The 19,772-nt window shown below is 35.8% G+C and overlaps 1 protein-coding gene across 2 annotated transcripts in view; it reads right to left on the minus strand.

Annotated features, from left to right (window-relative positions):
- Positions 1-921: 921 nt before the first annotated feature.
- The window catches only part of ODR4 (odr-4 GPCR localization factor homolog), a 44,733-nt gene continuing 25,882 nt past the window's right edge, over positions 922-19,772 (minus strand). Inside the window, exons 13-15 of one of the 2 annotated variants that reach the window (XR_006591994.1) lie at positions 15,797-15,907; positions 12,845-13,041; positions 922-984 (exon numbers count right to left, since the gene is read on the minus strand). Coding sequence is in view for 1 of the 2 variants with exons in the window: in XM_045049136.1 (XP_044905071.1) it covers positions 12,974-13,041; positions 15,797-15,907 (179 nt within the window). In the remaining variant the exon portion in view is untranslated. Of the gene's footprint in view, positions 985-11,022; positions 13,042-15,796; positions 15,908-19,772 lie in introns of those variants that run through there. The other variant, XM_045049136.1, reaches the window with a different exon arrangement.

Raw genomic sequence — 19,772 nt, forward strand, 5'->3', positions numbered from 1 at the left:
AATTTTGATTTTCTTTGTTTTCTTTATCTACACTGGTTTTCCACAAGTTTTGAGTGTCTAATACATACAAGTAATTATGTTAGATATAGGAAGTAGGTGATAAAAATGGGTAAGATATAGTCATTCTTTCTTCTCAAAGATTTGCAATCTAGGAGAGCACACATTCCTAAAATTAAAAGACATGGGGATTTATTTTTATTTTGTTTATGTATTACTGTTTGAGATCCTATATTCTGGAACCCAGCTGATATTGGATTTCAGTGAAGAAATTAGTATACATTCATGCCCCTCTGATTAGCTAAATACAGTCATCTCTATTCTGTTCTTCCTCTTACTTTCACTCTCAAAGTATATGTTCTTCAAGACCTCCAATTTTTCAACCCTACCTCTTTAACACTTTCTCCATTTCAGGGTTTATGTTATATATAATATAATGTTATACATAACATATATTATCTCATTTGATTCTCACAACTGCCCTAAGAGGAGGGCACAGCAAAGGTTTTAATATGTCCTGTTCAAGGACGGAGACAAAAATTTTTCAGCTTTATTGAGGTGTAACTGACATTGTAAGTTGTCTAAAGGATACAACACCATGACTTGGTATACATATACATTGAGAAAGGGTCTTCCCACACACACATACACTAAATGAGTTAATTAATACAGATGATGGAGAAATTGAAGTTTATGGTTAGTTTACTTGTCCAGGTTTATACACCTAGTAAGATGTAGAGTCTAAACCTAACCTTGGTCTCCCAATCCTAGTGCCTATGCTCTAGGATACATTATACTCTTTGTTTACCAGTCACCAATACAAAGCATACATTATCAACAAAATTTGGGATTCCCTAAGATTAGAAAGTCTGTCTTAATACATTTCATGTCCGTGTCAATTCTTCGGGGAAAAAGGAAAGTTACCTGGAATCCAGATAAAGCTTCGGTAGGCCGCACAACTCCAAAATTACCGTGGTGGCCATGGCCCTGGTAGACAAAACAAGTCTTAGGTATATAGCACATAATCTCAGTTTTCAATTATGGATTTTCCTTTTTTGGGCAATAGCATTCAAAGGAAACATAAATTGATATCATAAACATAAAATAAATATCTTTACTTGAGGCTCTCATCTATAACAAGTATCAAAGTCTTTTTTATCTTTCAGAGCTTTTTTTTTCATAGTATAAAGATAATGCTTCTAAAAAACCACTTTCATAAAACCAGGTGTTTCACCCTAGGCTATTTTATTTTTCAAAATGTCCACTCCCCACTCCCAATCCCTGAGCACATACTAGCTTGATTTAATCATGTTATCTCAAAAACAGTAATTCATTTTTAAGGCTGACATTTATTCATTGCTGACATGGTATGATTATCTCCTCTACAGGGTTCCTGTTCTAACAAATTAATGCACTTTCAACACACAATGATTATCACACATGAAATTGACTTGAATTTCAGAGACTTAGTACTAATAAAGTGTGTTAGTCCCACAGAAGTTTAGAAGCATAAGACCACGGCTGTACATTACATTCACATTCATTAAAAAAAAATACAGATGTGATTTTCCCATCATTTTTTCCACTTTGCACATTTATTTTTTTATTTTTTTTGTAATACTTTTTTTAATTTTATTTTTTATTTTTTAAAATTTACATCCAAATTAGTTAGCATATAGTGCAACAATGATTTCAGGAGTACATTCCTTAATGCCCCTTACCCATTTAGCCCATCCCCCCTCCCACAACTCCTCCAGCAACCCTCAGTTTGTTCTCCATATTTATGAGTCTCTTCTGTTTTGTCCCCCTCCCTGTTTTTATATTATTTTTGTTTCCCTTCCCTTATGTTCATCTGTTTTATCTCTTAAAGTCCTCAAATCAGTGAAATCATATGATTTTTGTCTTTTTCTGACTGACTAATTTGACTTAGCGTAATACCCTCCAGTTCCATCCACGTAGTTGCAAATGGCAAGATTTCATTCTTTTGGATTGCTGAGTAATACTCCATTGTATACATATACCACATCTTCTTTATCCGTTCATCCATCAGTGGACATTTGGGCTCTTTCCATACTTTGACCATTGTTGATAGTGCTGCTATAAACTTGAGGGCGCATGTGTCCCTTCAAAACAGCACACCTGTATCCCTTGGATAAATGCCTAGTAGGGCAATTGCTCGGTTGTAGGGTAGTTCTATTTTTAATTTTTTGAGGAACCTCCATACTGTTTTCCAGAGTGGCTGCACCAGCTTGCACTGCCACCAACAATGCAAAAGAGATCCTCTTTCCCCACATCCTCACCAACATCTGTTGTTGCCTGAGTTGTTAATGTTAGCCATTCTGACAGGTGCAGTGTGGTATCTCATTGTGGTTTTGATTTGTATTTCCCTGATGATGAGCGATGTGGAGCATTTTTTCATGTGTCAGTTGGCCATCTGGATGTCTTCTTTGGAGAAGTGTCTATTCATGTCTTTTGCCCATTTTTTCACTGGATTATTTTTTTGGGGGGTGTTGAGTTTGATAAGTTCTTTATAGATTTTGGATACTAACCCTTTATCTGATATGTTGTTTGCAAATATCTTCTCCCATTCTGTCGGTTGCCTTATAGTGTTGCTGATTGTTTCCTTTGCTGTGCAGAAGATTGTTTCCTTTTTACTTTGATGAGGTCACAGTAGCTCATTTTTGCTTTTGTTTCCCTTGCCTCTGGAGACGAGTTGAGTAAGAAGTTGCTGTGGCCAAGATCAAAGAGGTTTTGCCTGCTTTCTCCTTGATGATTTTGATGGCTTCCTGTCTTACATTGAGGTCTTTCATCCATTCTGAGTTTATTTTTGTGTCTGGTGTAAGAAAGTAGCCCAGGTTCATTCTTCTTCATGTCGCTGTCCAGTTTTCCCAGCACCACTTGCTGAAGAGACTGTCTTTATGCCATTGGATATTCTTTCCTGCTTCATCAAAGATTAGTTGGCCATACATTTGTGAGTCCATTTCTGGGTTCTCTGTTCTGTTCCATTGATCTGAGTGTCTCTTCTTGTGCCAGTACCATACTGTTTCGATGGTTACAGCTTTGTAGTATAGCTTGAAGTCTGGTATTGTGATGCCTCCTGCTTTGGTTTTCTTTTTCAAGATCACTTTGGCCAGTTGGGGGTCTTTTCTGGTTCCATACAAATTTTAGATTATTTGTTCTAGCTCTGTGAAGAATGCTGATGTTACTTTGATAGGGATTGCATTGAATATGTAGATTGCTTTGGGTAGTATCGACATTTTAACAATATTTGTTCTTCCTATCCAGGAGCATGGAATCTTTTTTCCATTTTTTGGTGTCTTCTTCAATTTCTTTCATAAGCTTTTTACAGTTTTCAGTGTATAGATTTTTCACCTCTTTGGTTAGATTTATTCCTAGGTATTTTATGATTTTTTGTGCAACTGTAAATGGAATCAATTCCTTGATTTCTTTCTGTCGCTTCATTGGTGGTGTATAGGAATTCAACCAATTTCTGTGCATTGATTTTATATCCTGCAACTTTGCTGAATTCATGAATCAATTCTAGCAGTTTTTTGGTGGAAATTGAATTAGTAATCAAAAATCTGCCAAAAAACAAGAGTCCAGGGTCAGATGGCTTTCCAGGGGAATTCTACCAAACATTTAAGGAAGAGTTAACACCTATTCTCTTGAAACTGTTTCAAAAAATAGAAATGGAAGGAAAACTTCCAAACTTTTTCTATGCAGCCAGCATTACCTTGATTCCAAAACCAGACAGAGATCACACTAAAAAGGAGAACTATAGACAAATTTCCCTGATGAACATGGATGCAAAAATCCTCAAGAAGATATTAGCCAACCGGATCCAACAATACATTAAAAACATTATTCACCACGACCAAGTGGGATTTATACCTGGGATGCAGGGCTGGTTCAATATCCGCAAAACAATTAATGTGATTCATCACATCAATAAAAGAAAGGACAAGAACCATATGATCCTCTCAATAGATGCAGAGAAAGCATTTGACAAAATACAGCATCATTTCTTGATAAAAACCCTCAGGAAAGTAGGGATCGAAGGAGTATACCTCAAGATCATAAAAGCCATATATGAACAACCCAATGCTAATATCATCCTCAATCTGCCTTTTCCACTGTTATTCAACATAGTATTGGAAGTCTTAGCCTCTGCAATCAGACTACTTTGCACATTTAAGAGATTTTATTATTTATTTATTTATTTATTTATTTATTTATTTATTTTTATTTTATTGAGAGATAGAGTGAGACAAAGCGTGAGCGAGGGAGGAGGAGAGAGAGAAGGAGAGAGAATCTGAAGCAGGCCCCAGGCTCTGAGCAAGCAGTCAGCACAGAGCCTGATGCGGGGCTCAAACCCACGAACTATGAGATCATGACCTGAGCCGAAGTTGGATGCTCAACCGACTGAGCCACCCAGGCGCCCCTAAGAGATTTTAAAAATTTATTTTGTTGTTGTTTTCATTTTGGTGGGGGACTGGAGAGAACTTTTATTTTTAATTTATTGCCAAGTTAGCTAACATACAGTGTATATAGTGTGCTCTTGGCTTCAGGAGTAGATTCCCATGATTCATCACTTACATGCAACACCTAGTGCTCATCCCAACAAATGCCCTCCTTAGTACCCATTTTCCCCTCTCCCTGCCTCTCCATCAACCCTCAGTTTGTTCTCTGTATTTAAGATTCTCTTATGGTTTTCCTCCCTCTCTGTTTGAAACTACTTTTTCCCCTTCCCTTCTCTCATGGAATCTTTTGGGTCTTCCATATAAAGTATCATGTCATCTGCAAAGAGTGAAAGTTTAATAATTTGAAATTTACAGTATAATTCTATTACTTGACACGGGAGTTGTATACACACACACACACACACACACACACACACACGTTTTGGTAACAAATATATATTTGTTATTAATTTCTACTTAATTGCATTGTGTTCCTAAATGTAATCTGTCTTACAATATCCTAATTTATTAACTTTTGAAAATCTTTGTGTGCTAGAGGGGGAAGAATGATCAGTTGGCTAATTACTGATTGCAGTATTTCATATATTTCCCTTAGATCAAGCTTGTTGATCATGTGGTTAATATCTACATTGATATTAATTTTTTGTTGATATCTTGATATATTAAGGATTGCAAGCACTGTACTAAAATCTCTGATGGTACATTAGTCACTTTCTCCCTGTATTCTATCAATTTGTGCCGTGATATTTTATGACATTTTGTTAGGTATATATGTTTAAAATTGATAGATATTCCTGGCAAAAGGATTCCATTTTATCATTATGTAATGACCACTTACAAATGACTATAAATTTGTTTGCCTGATATTAATTTAGTTATACTTGCTTTAAAAAAATTATTTGTTTGGGAAGCTTGGGTGGCAAGAGTGAACATCCCGGTCTTGTTCCTGACCTTGGGGGAAAGCTCTCAGTTTTCCCCACTGAGGAATCTTTTGGGTCTTCCATATAAAGTATCATATCATCTGCGAAGAGTGAAAGTTTGACCTCCTCCTGGCTGACTTAGAAGCTGGTTCTTCGAAAGAATTAACAAAATTGATAAACCACTAGCCAGTTTGATTGAAAAGAAAAAGGACCCAAATAAATAAAATAAAGAATGAAAGAGGAGAGATCACAACCAACACAACAGAAATAAAAACAATAATAAGAGAATATTATGAGCAATTATATGGCAATAAAATGGGTAATCTGGAAGAAATGGACAAATTCCTAGAAACATATACACTACCAAAACTGAAACAGGAAGAAATAGAAAATTTGTGGTAAGGATAATATATGGATTATGTATTTAGAGTATTAATAGTAATTATTTCCCTAGGTAACTTCTTGAATTCTCTCCTTTCTCTTGTATTTTTTATCATTTTTAATATTTTACATATACTAAAGAATATATGTATAATAAGTCTCCTGTGATGAATGTCATTAATTCTTTCCCACCCCGTATGCATGTGCTACTCTTCCATTGAGAGGTGAACTTCTTTTCCCTCTCCTCTAGGAACTATACTGCCCCTGTTTGCTTTGACCAATAGAATATAGAGGAATGACATTCTGGGATTTCTAAGCCCAGTCCTTTAAGAGGTAACAATTCCCACTTCCTTGCTTTTTGAACACTGATGTTTGGGGCTCTTCCTTTTGGAATCCAACCACCATGATTTGAGAAGCCTAAGCCATGTGGAGAGGTTATATGGAAAAGCAGCAGATAAATTGCCAAATATGTGGATGAGCTATCTTGGATGTCACAGCCCTTAGATAACTGAAGCCCAAGCTAACATCATGTGGAGCAGAACCTTTCAGCTGAGCCAGCTGAACCCAGTCAATCTATAGAATCATAAATAAATGATTAATAAAACCATTAATAAAATGGCTAGTACCAGTAAGTTTTGAGATGATTATGAAGAGATAACCAAAACAGAAACTGGTGCCTAGAAATAAAGTAGCACTGGGCCAAAGCCAAAACATGTAGCCTTAACATGGGAACTTAGAAGGAGACAAAAGCTTTAAGGCCTTCAGGAAACAATGATGGCAAGAACAATGAAAAAATTGTTACTGAAAGGCAACCCTTGTTATGAAAGGCACTTTCACCTGCAGTAATGTGAAAGGTAGAACTAATGAACTTGTGGAAATCACAAACTGGAAGAAATAACTGAATAATCTTGTGGATCTGGCCAAGGAGATTTCCAGACAGAATACTGAAAATTCCAACTGACTTTTACTGGCTTTGATCAGAGATGGAAAGAGAGATGAACTAAGTAAGAAACTGTTCAGTTTTGGAGCAAACTTTATAGGAAATATAAAGGCCCTGAACACCATTTTCCAGCCAGCAAGAAATTCTAGAGGAGGAAATGACCTCTGGGCAATGCTCAACTCTAGGGAATTGCAAGTAAAACAAAGCACAAGTTAAGTTAGGATTGAGAGTACAGCTAGAATAACCTTTAAGACTTCAGAAATATTTAATCCAGTGCCTCATAGATCTCTTAGCTAGACAAAAAGACTTCTAAGAATCTTATAAGCATGTATTTTATTTTAGTCCACTCAGCAAGGCAATTGGTACCTGATTCTTAAGGATGTTGTCTTTCAGCATCCTGGCACTTAGCTCAAAGTAGAGGGAGAGGCCTATCTTGAACAGATTTGTGGGTGTGCCTTTTGCTGAATAGAGTGGATTATAATTTGATTCATAGAAAATACACAATATTTTTAAAGGAATTACATCAGTTTGGTCCAAAAGGAAGAGGCAGTTCAAAATAAAAAGAGGCTTCTGGGCCTTCAACCTTCAAAGACAAGGAAGCAAGTTGAGAAAGCTATTCAACTTCAAACAAGGCACTGTCATGGAAAAGGACAACTCAGATTAGAGTCAAAATCTCACAGGGAAGGGCCAGAGCTAAGAATTAGGCCCTAATTAACATACACTCCCTGTGCCTAGAATCATGATGATTTTAGAGACATGTGCCCAGTTGGGAGTTCAGAATTGCTATGAACCATTTTCTGCTTTGTACCTCTCATTTTCCCTCCTTTCAGACAAGAATCTATTGCCGGTCTTACCATATGGATATATGGGGAAGAAAACTTGTTTCTTAGTTCATGCATCTTCATATTGAGAAGAGCTGAAGTAAAGGTGGCTCATCATGTACCTGAAACTGATTCAAATGATGGGATTATGGGCCTTGAGTCTGAATCTAAAGATGAAACTTTTAAGGTGTCTTGAGAGGTGGTGAATTCATTTTCCACATCAGGAACATGAACTGCTATGTCCAGAGTCCACAGGGTATATTATGATAATAATCTCCAAAGATGGTTGCCATCAAATCCTTTCCTTCTCATATATGCATACCCATTGAGAGGTAAAGGTTTTTTCTCCTTCATCTTTAATCTAGGCTGGTCCTGTAGATTACTTTGACCAACACAATGTAGTGATGTTCTGAGATTTCTAAGCCAGGGCCTCAAAAAGACGCACAGGTCCTACTTCTTTCCTCTTGGAATGCTCACAATTGGGATGTTACTTCTTGAATCCCAGTCATTACGATAGGAAGAAGCCCAGTCACCATGATGGAAAAACCCCAAGCCACACAGGCCACACAGAAGAAAACTGAGGTGTGATAGGTGAGTTCCCAGCTGATGGCCAGTATCAACTGCCAACCATATGAATGAGCTATTTTGGATGTTTCAAACCTAATCAAGCTCCTAGAAAATTGTAGTTCTAGCCTACACCACGTGAAGAGCAACCTGATTCCTGTCAATTCAAAATTGTGGGGAAAAAAAAAATGAAACAGTCATTGTTTTAAGCCAATTAAGTTTGGGGGTCATTTGTTAGTAGTAGACAACCAAGAAAATATATATATATATATGTTAATACCATTAGGTACATAAAGTGAGTATCAAGTAACCCATTTCAACTCAAGAACTAAAAAATCACCAATAATGTTTCATCTATTCATTTGTTCCTTCTTGTCTTCCTGCTCTGCCATTAGTCCCACCTTGAAATGGTAATCAACATCCTGAATTTTTTGTATCACTCTGCCACATTAAAAAAAAATTATCATGTGTTCCTGTGTAATATAGATGAGATTTGCTTGTTTTTAAACTTTATAAAAGCTATCTATCATACTGCAGGCTTCTGAGACTTGCTTTCTTAGGTCATTCTCCCTATTAAATTAAATTACAAAACCCATAATTTATTTTTCATTTCTTGTCAATAAACATTTGGGTGATTACAAATAAGGCTGCCTTGAACATTCTCACAGATGTACTCTTGTATACATATGGAAAGAATTTCTCTAAGGTATATATGTAGAAGTAGAATGGTCAGGTATTAGAGTATGTATATGGTTTACTTTAAAAGATATTGCCAAATTGCTTTCCAGGGCAAACTGTGTGTTGATTTACAACCCTACCTGTAAATGTCTTCTTGATGCAAATCTTCTTCATTAATATTGTCGTATTTCTTAACTTTTCATTTTACTGGATGTAAAATGATATTCACCATGGTCTTAGTTGATGACTTATGAAATTAAACATCTTTTCATGTGCTCAGTCACAACCTCTTAAAATGTCTGATTTGTTCTTTGCTCATTATGTCTACAGTACAGTGATGAATAGAAGTGGTGATAAAAGCATCCTTACTGAGTTCCTGATTTTAAATGTATAAATACAACTTAGTCATACTGCACCATCCTTTCTTATATAATGTTGAATTCAGCTGATCAATAGCGCTTTTGGTTTTAATATCTGTTAATGTGTGGGATGAGTCTGGAATTTTCTTTTCTCCTACTGAATGTAGGAGTCATCTGGTTCTACTATGAGTAGTTATACTGGATCCACAAAATGAGCTGAAGAGTCTTTGGAAGAGTTTGCATGAGATGTTTAAATAGTATTGTCCTTGAAAAAGAAACATCTGTAGATGTGGGCTAGTCTGTCAAAAAAATTTTCATTACTTACTTTTCAACACTATTGAATAAGTCTATCTAGCTTGTCTATTTCTTCTTTAGACAATTTAAAGAAATTGTATTTTTCTAGACCTTAATTTTGTCTAAGTTTTCAAATATATTGATACTTCTGTCAGTCTCAGCATTTTCATCTCTGCTATATCTATGGAATCCTTTTTTTAAAATGTTTTTTGAGAGAGTGCACAAGTAGGGGAAGGGCAGAGAAAGAAGGGGACAGAGGATCTGAAGCAAGCTCTGCACTGAGCAGCAAGCCCGATGCAGGGCTCAAACTCACCAACTGTGAGATCATGACCTGCACTGAAGTCTGAAGTTCAACTGACTGAACCACCCAGGTGCCCCAAGAATCCTTTTCAATCTTTATGTTGTCTACTTGGGCCCTGTTTTCTTCTTGTTCAATTATGCCAATTTTATTGTCATGAAGACAACTTTGACTTTGTGATTATTTTATTTTCTAATTCATTGATTTCTTCCCTTGCCTGTATCTCCTTGCTTCAACATTGTTTATTCTGTTGTTCTTTTCTTAAGTTACATACTCAAGCTTTTTAAAAAATGTAAGCATTTAAAGTCATTTCCTTCAGTGCAGTTTCTGCTGTACCACCCAATTTCTCCAAACGTGGTACTTATAATTAAGTTCTAAGTATTTGTTTTTAAAACATGTAAATGTATGCTTTTTAAAAAACTTAACATTTCTTACTGATCTCAAACTTATTTCTGATTATCCATTTAATACTGATTTTTAAAACTACTGTAATTTATTTCATGCCCAATACATGGTCAACTTTCGCTAACATAAAATGCCTAAGAATATTCTCTAATTGCTGATTATTTTAAATCTGTTGAATCAGTATGTTGATTGTATTATTCAAGTTTGGTTTTCCATTCATTTTTGACTTGGTTTATTTACCAATAATTGAGAGCTGGTGAAATTTCCGACTCTATTGTTCAATTTGTTGGTCTAGCCCTATAATTTATGTATTTTGAGGTCATTTTACAAAGTATATACAAATTTAAAATTGTTATTTATTTCTAGTGAATTGATCCTTTTATCATTTGGTGGCTTTCTCCATCTTTAATAATACTACCATAAAATCTAATTTGGATTTAATATCACCAAAGCTACACAAATTTTATTTGTCTGTGTTTTCATCTTTTAAAAAACCTAGCCTACAGCTGGATTTCGAAAACTTAATCAGTCTGTTGTTGAACTGGGTTTAGTCTATTCAAGTTTAATAGTATTACTTAACTTGTTACTATGATTTTATCTAGTTTGCCCCTCTCCACCCCTAATTTCTTCCTTTTGTACTGTTACTGTATTCCTTTTCCATTATTTTAAACTTCTTATCCTTTGCAATGATTCATTCCCTATCTACTATTTTTAGCAGTTACACTTGAAATTTTACCATATATATTCAACATACTTTAAACAGTATCTTCAACCACTTTCTGAACAATAAAGGCACCTCAGAACACTTTAATTCTAACCACCCTCCTTCCATCTTATAAGCTACTATCCAGTTTTTTAATTATATCCTATTTTAGAAGTCCACATTCATGTTGCATAAAATGTTTATTTAGTTTTACATTTTTTTTTTACAGTTTTACTTCTTAAAAACACTTTTTTCATTACACTTGTTTTATATTAACAACACTTGATTTACATGTTTATCACTTTATTTGTTCACTAGTCCTTCAATTTCAGATCATCCTTATGGAATCATTTTCCTTCTTGAAGATCATCCTTTTGCAGTTTCTTTAGCGAAAGTCTGTTGATGGCAAAAATCTGTTTTTCATCAGAACATTTCAGTTTTGCTTCATATAAATTCTAAGTTGATAATTAGTTTTTCTCATAATTTTGAATCCATCATCTTTTGGGTACATTGTTGCTATTGAGAAGCCTACTAAGTATGTGACTGTCTTGCCTTCATTGGTGATCTTTTTGTCCCTTTGATTGCTTTTAAAATCTTGTATTTGGTTACCTTTTTGTTCTAATACTTTGGGTTAGGCATGGATTTGATCCATATATTCCTGGGATATAATACGTTTCCTGAAATCATGAAGTCATATTTTTCCAACAAATCTGGAAAATAGTTATCTTCAAATATTGCCACTCCTCCACCCCTCTCTATTCTTTCCTCGTAATACTTCTAGTCTTTGTAATTCTTCTCTCCATATCTCTTAACTTCTCTTTAATATTTTTATTTTCTTGTTCCTTGTTTCTCCTTGCTGAGCACTGGATAATTTCTTTAGAACTCACTTACAGTTTATTTATTGTGTCTTCAGTTGAGTCTAACATGATATTCAACATGCTTGAGGTTTTGGTTTTTTTTTTAATTTCAAGTAACATTTTTTTCATTTTTAGCAGTTCTTTAGTTCTCATTTGTGCCTGTGGTTCCATCTTTCATAGAAGTTGGTGATGAGACCTTGGAGAACTGAATCCAAAGCTTATTATTTCTATGGGAACTTTCTCATGCTAGCTGGTTTCGATTTGCACTGGTAATCTATACTGCTTTATCATAATCTATGGAAATCTTGAGGCTGTATCTTGCTTCTGCCAGAAGTATTTATAGGATACTATAAACTGGGTAGCAATTTCAACTGTACTGGCTAGGACAGCATGTTAGATTCAGATTCATCTCCTTGTTTCTAGTCCAAGGCAAATTGCATATTGGCAGTGTTGCAACTAGTATTTGCCATCTGAGTAACCACTGCCCACTTGCATGTTTAATAGAGTATTCACAATTCCCAACTCAAAATGTGTTCATTTTTGTGGGGGAGTCAAAATAGAGGTATGATTCTCAGAAACTTCCCTACTGTCTTTGAGCCGATTAATGCATTCAAAAGTAGGTTTTATTCAGGATTTAGTTTTGTAGTACCTAGTCTAATGTACCACTAGAAGTAAATGTCTAATATATTAAAACATGTATGATATGCTAACCTGAGAAAGCACATGATTTATGGCAATCCTTACCAACTCAAACCTCTCTGAAAAGGTTGCCTTACTCCTTGACCAGAACTCAATCAGTATTTTGTAACTGAGTATGCCTTAGAAAGGTCCTAGAGTATGAGTTCACCTAATAGGTAGTTGCCCCACTTCTTAGAAATTTCTCCAGTTATTCTATTACTAAGATATACAGTCAACCCTGACTATTCACGTTTTCAATATCCTGATCAATATGCAATCCAGATCAAGAGGACTAAAATCTATGAAAGTAAGCCATCATTTTGAACATTTTTGAAAATAGATAATAAGGATTTGTGACATGCAACTTCCATCTATATGCACAACTTTATTTTTGCAAGCCTGAGCCATCTATAATATAAGCAGGGCTAAATGAGGCAGCTAGTGATTTCCATTTAGTCAGAAACACACCTAGTAGGCATTATTGGCAGCAGATCTGGCTGCTACTGTCTGAAATGTAGATGGATGGTCTGCATCTTTATGATTCATAATTGTTGGTCAGTGTTCTCTGGATGATCAGGAAGCTCTTTGTGTCTCACCCTAATCACTGAAGTAGTGAAAGGAGATCCCCGCAGCAAGGACTGCAACTGCAACCGCTGCAATCACACCTACAAGTAAAACAAACACAAAACACGTGGAAATGGGATGAGCAAAAGAAAGGCTTAACTGATCCTCAGCTCTGAAATGCAGGTGACTGATGCGCCTAAACGAGACACACATGCACAAACACATATACTTCCACACACACATATATGTACTAAAAGCCAGCAAAGTCTGAGGAGGAAAATACAGCTGTAAGTTGAACAGTTTGCCAAGGTTGAACTGGTAACCATGTACTTCACCACTTAGCAAACAAAACCCTAAAAAAAAAAAAAGCATGTCTCTTTAACACATGTGTACTCACCTAAGAGAAAGACTCACACATACTTGAAAAGGTTTCTTTTTTTTATTTTTAATTTTTTAATGTTTATTTATTTTTGAGAGAAAGGGAAACATAGTATGAGTGGGAGAGGAGCAGAGAGAGACAGAATCTATGCTGTCAGCACAGAGCCTGATGTGGGGCTTGACCCACGAACCATCAGATCATGACCTGAGCTGAAATCAGATGCTTAACTGACTGAGCCACCCATGTGCCCCAAAAAGCCTTCTATAAATATGTACACTGAATAAGTCAGTCAGAGAAAAGACAAATACCATATGATTTCACTCATATGTGGAATTTAAGAAACACAACAGATGAACATAGGGGAAGGAAAAGAAAAATAAGATAAAAACAGAGCAGGAGACAAACCATAAGAGATTCTTAAATACAGAGAACAAACTGAGGGTTGCTGGAGGGGTGGTAGAGGGGGTGGGCTAAATGGGTGATGCGTACTAAAGAGGGTACTTGTTGGGATGAGTACTGGGTCTTATATGTAAGTGATGAATCACTGAATTTTATTCCTGAAACCATTATTACACTATATATTAATTGGTTGGATTTAAATACAGTTTTAAAAAATAAATTAATTAAATAAAATAAATATGTACAATGACATCCAAGCCATCTCATGGTAACTAGCTTAAACCATAAGAGAGCTCCAATGAGCAGTGTGTCTCAAACGTTACAAGGCAAAGTCAATTGTGTAGCTATTAAAACTACAAAAACTCAGATTCCACCATTATAAAATCTAAGAATTAGTAAGCCTGTGCTGGTAACTTTTATTTTTATTCATTTTTTTTCTGATAATTGTAAGTTAACCAAAACAAAACTGACCAGAGAAGTCCAGACACAGACCCACACATATACACACACTTTGGTACAAAGAATTTGGGTAATCAGCTAATGAGTAAGTGACAAAAACAACTAAATTTCCTAACTTCTCTCAGTCAAAAGTCTTAATGCTTACAAAGCATTTTTCAAATTGGCATTCCACTTAACAACAGTCTACATGTTCTTCCATTAGTAAGTCTGAACAATGTTAAAGTGACTGCCACACTTCTTGGAGCCTTTAAAATTTTGAAATTCAAATGACATATCGGACAAAGGGCTAGTATCCAAAATCTATAAAAAGCTCACCAAACTCCACACCCGAAAACAAATAATCCAGTGAAGAAATGGGCAGAAAACATGAATAGACACTTCTCTAAAGAAGATATCCAGATGGCCAACAGGCACATGAAAAGATGCTCAACGTCGCTCCTCATCAGGGAAATACAAATCAAAACCACACTCAGATATCACCTCACGCCAGTCAGAGTGGCCAAAATGAACAAATCAGGAGACTACAGATGCTGGAGAGGATGTGGAGAAATGGGAACCCTCTTGCACTGTTGGTGGGAATGCAAACTGGTGCAGCCACTCTGGAAAACAGTGTGGAGGTTCCTCAAAAAATTAAAAATAGACCTACCCTATGACCCAGCAGTAGCACTGCTAGGAATTCACCCAAGGAATACAGGAGTACTGATGCATAGGGGCACTTGTACCCCAATGTTTATAGTAGCACTCTCAACAATAGCCAAATTGTGGAAAGAGCCTAAATGTCCATCAACTGATGAATGGATAAAGAAATTGTGGTTTATATACACAATGGAGTACTATGTGGCAATGAGAAAGAATGAAATATGGCCCTTTGTAGCAACGTGGATGGAACTGGAGAGTATTATGCTAAGTGAAATAAGCCATACAGAGAAAGACAGATACTATACATGTTCACTCTTATGTGGATCCTGAGAAACTTAACAGAAACCCATGGGGGAGGGGAAGAAAAAAAAAAAAAAAAGAGGTTAGAGTGGGAGAGAGCCAAAGCATAAGAGACTCTTAAAAACTGAGAACTGAGGGTTGATGGGGGGTGGGAGGGAGGGGAGGGTGGGTGATGGGTACTGAGGAGGGCACCTGTTGGGATGAGCACTGGGTGTTGTACAGAAACCAATTTGACAATAAATTTCATATATTTAAAAATAAATAAATAAATAAATAAATAAATAAATAAATAAAATTTTGAAATTCATTATGAATTTCCAGACTTGCATTTGACTTTTTTCATAGAACACATACCAAAATCTTCTACATTAACAGTTTTGCAAAGAACACCAGTTTGCGAAGCACTGGCCCAACTATACTAACTGAGTCCCAAAACTCAACATGTTTTTCTTCTAAAAACACCAAAAAAATTAACAGAAAGTATCATGTTCGAGGGCACTTGAGATAATGCATTATTTATAAATCTTTCCATCTCCAGGATCTAGCACTTTCCATAATACTCAAATACTCCTTAAACCAGTACTTCTAAGAAAGCAAAAATGGAATGGAAATAATTTTAAAATAATAAGAAAACTCAAAATTCAAAATATCTTTTCAATGTTATAAAAGAAATTAAATACCTATGTTTTGCTGAATTTTCAGTATTATTCTAGTTTTAATTGGTTTTTCAGGATGTTCATCATCTGTGCTGTCCAATGAAGCTTCAGTATTCACAGAGTACCTCATACAAGCTGCAAGAGGATAATAATAATTTAATAATAATTCCTAAATGAGAATTACCATTTTAAAATTAATTTTAAAGAATATTATAAAAAGCATATACAACAAGCTCCATTTTCCTTCAACTTGACTTTTTTTAATAACACAATGTATTTGCTCATTATCAAATGCAGGCCAATTCAATCTCATGGAATGTATGTTTAGATGACAATTTTTAAAATCCTGTATGTAATTTTATAACTGACTGAAATCTAACAGCCATAGAGCTAGTTCTGAGTGACTCCCACAAATTATAATTGATTTACTATATGGTAGTAGAAATAAACCGATACCAAAAATCAAACCAGATAGGAGCAGGGTAACCTTCACTCTTAATTGGGATTAATTTCTATCGTTCTTATTGATGGTTTGACAATTAATAACTTCAAATAATTAGATATTAATAATAAAAGCAGGGATTTGCAAATTGCAGCCCATGGCCAGACTTTATGTGCCCCACAAAGCCTAAAATATTTACTATTTGGACCTATAAAGAAAAAGTTTGCTGACTGGATCTAACCTGAAATTTGATATGTAGTTGTACCCTTTAAATTTTTTCACGTTTATTTTGCGAAAGGAGCAGAGAGTGAGGGAGAAAGAGAACTCCAAACAGGCTTCCACACTGTCAGCGCAGAGCCCGAAAGGGGCTTGAACTCACAAACCATGAGATTATGACCTGAGCTGAAATCCAGAGTTGGATGCTTAACTGGCTGAGCCACCGGGGTGCCCTGACATACAGTAGTACCCTCTTATCTGCAGATAAGTATCTTTCAGATACTTGCAGTCAACTACAGTCCAACAGCAGATGATCTTCTGACACAGCATCAAAACCTTGGTCACAATGCCTGCGTCATTCACCTCACTTTATCTCATGAGACATTTTATCATCTCATATCATCACAAGGGGGAGTATAAATACAAGAAGATATTTGGAGAAAAAGAAAGAGCACATGCACATAACTTCTTTAATAGTATACTGTTATGACTGTTATATTTTATTGTTAGTTATCATTGTAAACTCTTACTGTGCTTAATTTATAAACTAAACTTTATCACAAGTACATATACATAGGAAAAAACACAGTATAGAGAGTTCGGTAGTATCTGCAGTTTCAGGCTTCTATTGGGGGTCTTGGAACTTATCCTCTGCAAATAAGAAGGGACTACTGTATTCAAGCAAAATATGATCATAAATTTGACCTTAAAACAACTCAGTGTTAAGCAAGGCAACTCTTTATCCCATTTTACAGATGGAAAATAGGACCTGGGAAGTTAAGTGCATATTTGAGGGTAATGGATAGCAGACTGAGGACTCAAATACAAGTTCTCTATTTCATTATACTAGCAATAATTTATGTAGGTTGGTTTAGCTGAATTTATTTAACATTGATTAAAAAAAAGTGTTTCAACTAAAGGGCTGCCTGGGTGGTTCAATCGGTTAAGCATCCGAATCCTGACTCCAGCTCAGGTCATGATCTCACAGTTTGTGGCATTGAGCCCCGTGTTGGCACAGAGTCTGCCTAGGACTCTCTTTCTCCTCTCTGCCCCTCCTCCCACCTCTAACCAGAGTGCATATACTCTATCTCTCAAAGTAAATAAACTTAAAAAAAAAAACAAGTGTTTGAACTAAGAACATCCTTAGAGATCACATAGACTAGTGGTTTTCATGTTTTTTCCTAGTGCTAAAGAATCTGACAGAAAATCCCAGCATGTAAAATAGATGAAAATAGAATTACGCAGCTAAAACAAGAATGGAGAGATCCTGAAGCCAGACTCCCTTCCTTCCCTCAGAGGTGGTAATCAAATGCTCTTCTATAGAGCTCTAGGGAACTATCTGAAAGCATCTGCTCCATGTTGATACCTTTGTTTACAAAGAGAACACAGAGAGACAATAACTACTGTTTAAATTCAAGGTAAAATAACAATGGAGTACTACGTGGCAATGAGAAAGAATGAAATATGGCCCTTTGTAGCAACATGGATGGAACTGGAGAGTGTGATGCTAAGTGAAATAAGCCATACAGAGAAAGACAGATACCATATGTTTTCACTCTTATGTGGATCCTGAGAAACTTAACAGAAACCCATGGGGGAGGGGAAGGAAAAAAAAAAAGAGGTTAGAGTGGAAGAGAGCCAAAGCATAAGAGACTCTTAAAAACTGAGAACAGGGGCGCCTGGGTGGCGCAGTCGGTTAAGCGTCCGACTTCAGCCAGGTCACGATCTCGCGGTCCGTGAGTTTGAGCCCCGCGTCGGGCTCTGGGCTGATGGCTCAGAGCCTGGAGCCTGTTTCCGATTCTGTGTCTCCCTCTCTCTCTGCCCCTCCCCCGTTCGTGCTCTGTCTCTCTCTCTCTGAAAAATAAATAAACGTTGAAAAACTGAGAACAAACTGAGGGTTGATGGGGGTGGGAGGGAGGAAGGGTGGGTGATGGGTAGTGAGGAGGGCACCTTTTGGGATGAGCACTGGGTGTTGTATGGAAACCAATTTGACAATAAACTTCATATACTGAAAAAAAATAAATTCAAGGTAAAATACATAATTTCCTGGATTTAAAATGTCTTTACAGACATCTTTATATCTCAATATAACAGCACAGGCTCACAAGTATGATACATAAACTTATGGAAACAGTTATTTGTGGTACCATAATGAATGAAAGAGAAAGAAAAAAATGCCTATTTTTACCGATTTCCCATGAAGATAAGTTTACTGTCATTTTCAGAAATCATCTTTAGCAACTATTTCATTACAATCTAGGCTATCACTGTTTCTTTTTCCCTCTTCAAGCATATGATGAAAGTACTTTAAAGACAAACACAAAACCCCCTTCCCTTTTTTTTTCTCCCATATCACATTGGTTGCAAAGGCTAACAAACTCTTATCATGAATTATCTCTAGAACCATTCAGTCTTCTATATTTCCAGTTTTCTAGTTTTCTCAAGGGTTCTAACACTTTAGTTCTAGATTACATTAGCCCACCCCTAACGTTATATTTCCCCTAACTTCACCTATAGATCAAAAGGTTGAATGCAACAGCACACTTTTATTCATGGCAGCACACACACACAACTCTGGCTTTTCCGTCAGTAAATAAAATAAATAATTTCTATTAGTAAATAAAATAAAAAAACTTTTTTTGGGGGGCCACTAAAATCCTTGTATCTGATAACAAATAAAAATAATGGATGAAGCAGAAATTAAACTTATTTGCTAAAGGATTTTTTTTTTACTTGAGTACTTGTATTTAAAGAGCACAAAAATGGTTTTGTCATGATGTTGCTTACACATTTAACATTGAATTGTTACCTGCAAAAGTCATGCTCTAGTAATGTCAAATCCTCTGCACAAATAATTTACTTCTCTAAAAAAAGATATTTCATTGCTCTATTTCCATTTTGAATCTGTCATACAAAATCATATTGCTTTGATACAAATCTGAGATCATTTACTGAAGCAGAGCCATAACAACTTATTTGTGCTTGTTTTTGGTGGGGACTTTTAGGACTTTAATTCAAATCTCAGACATTATGTCATTTTCCTAGTATCTGAAATTTAAATGCAAATAACATGATTCGATAGGAAGTTAGATCTTAATCATTCCTTACAACCAGGTAATTTTAACTTCAGACAAGCCCCAAATTAATCATGTGAGAAAGTAGAGCAACTGTCAACAAACGAGAAAAAACAAGAGCCATAATGAATGCATGCTAAGTTATCAACGTGATCAATTTTATTCCAAGCTATTGATAGTTAGGACTGTTTAGATGCTTTAAATAAAATGTTAGGACTTGAACTCCTTAGTGGTCTTCTTCCCCATCCCTGAATACTAAAGTAATGAG

Source organism: Felis catus, chromosome F1, assembly GCF_018350175.1.
Source record: "Felis catus isolate Fca126 chromosome F1, F.catus_Fca126_mat1.0, whole genome shotgun sequence".
In the NCBI taxonomy this organism is placed as follows: Eukaryota; Metazoa; Chordata; class Mammalia; order Carnivora; family Felidae; genus Felis; species Felis catus.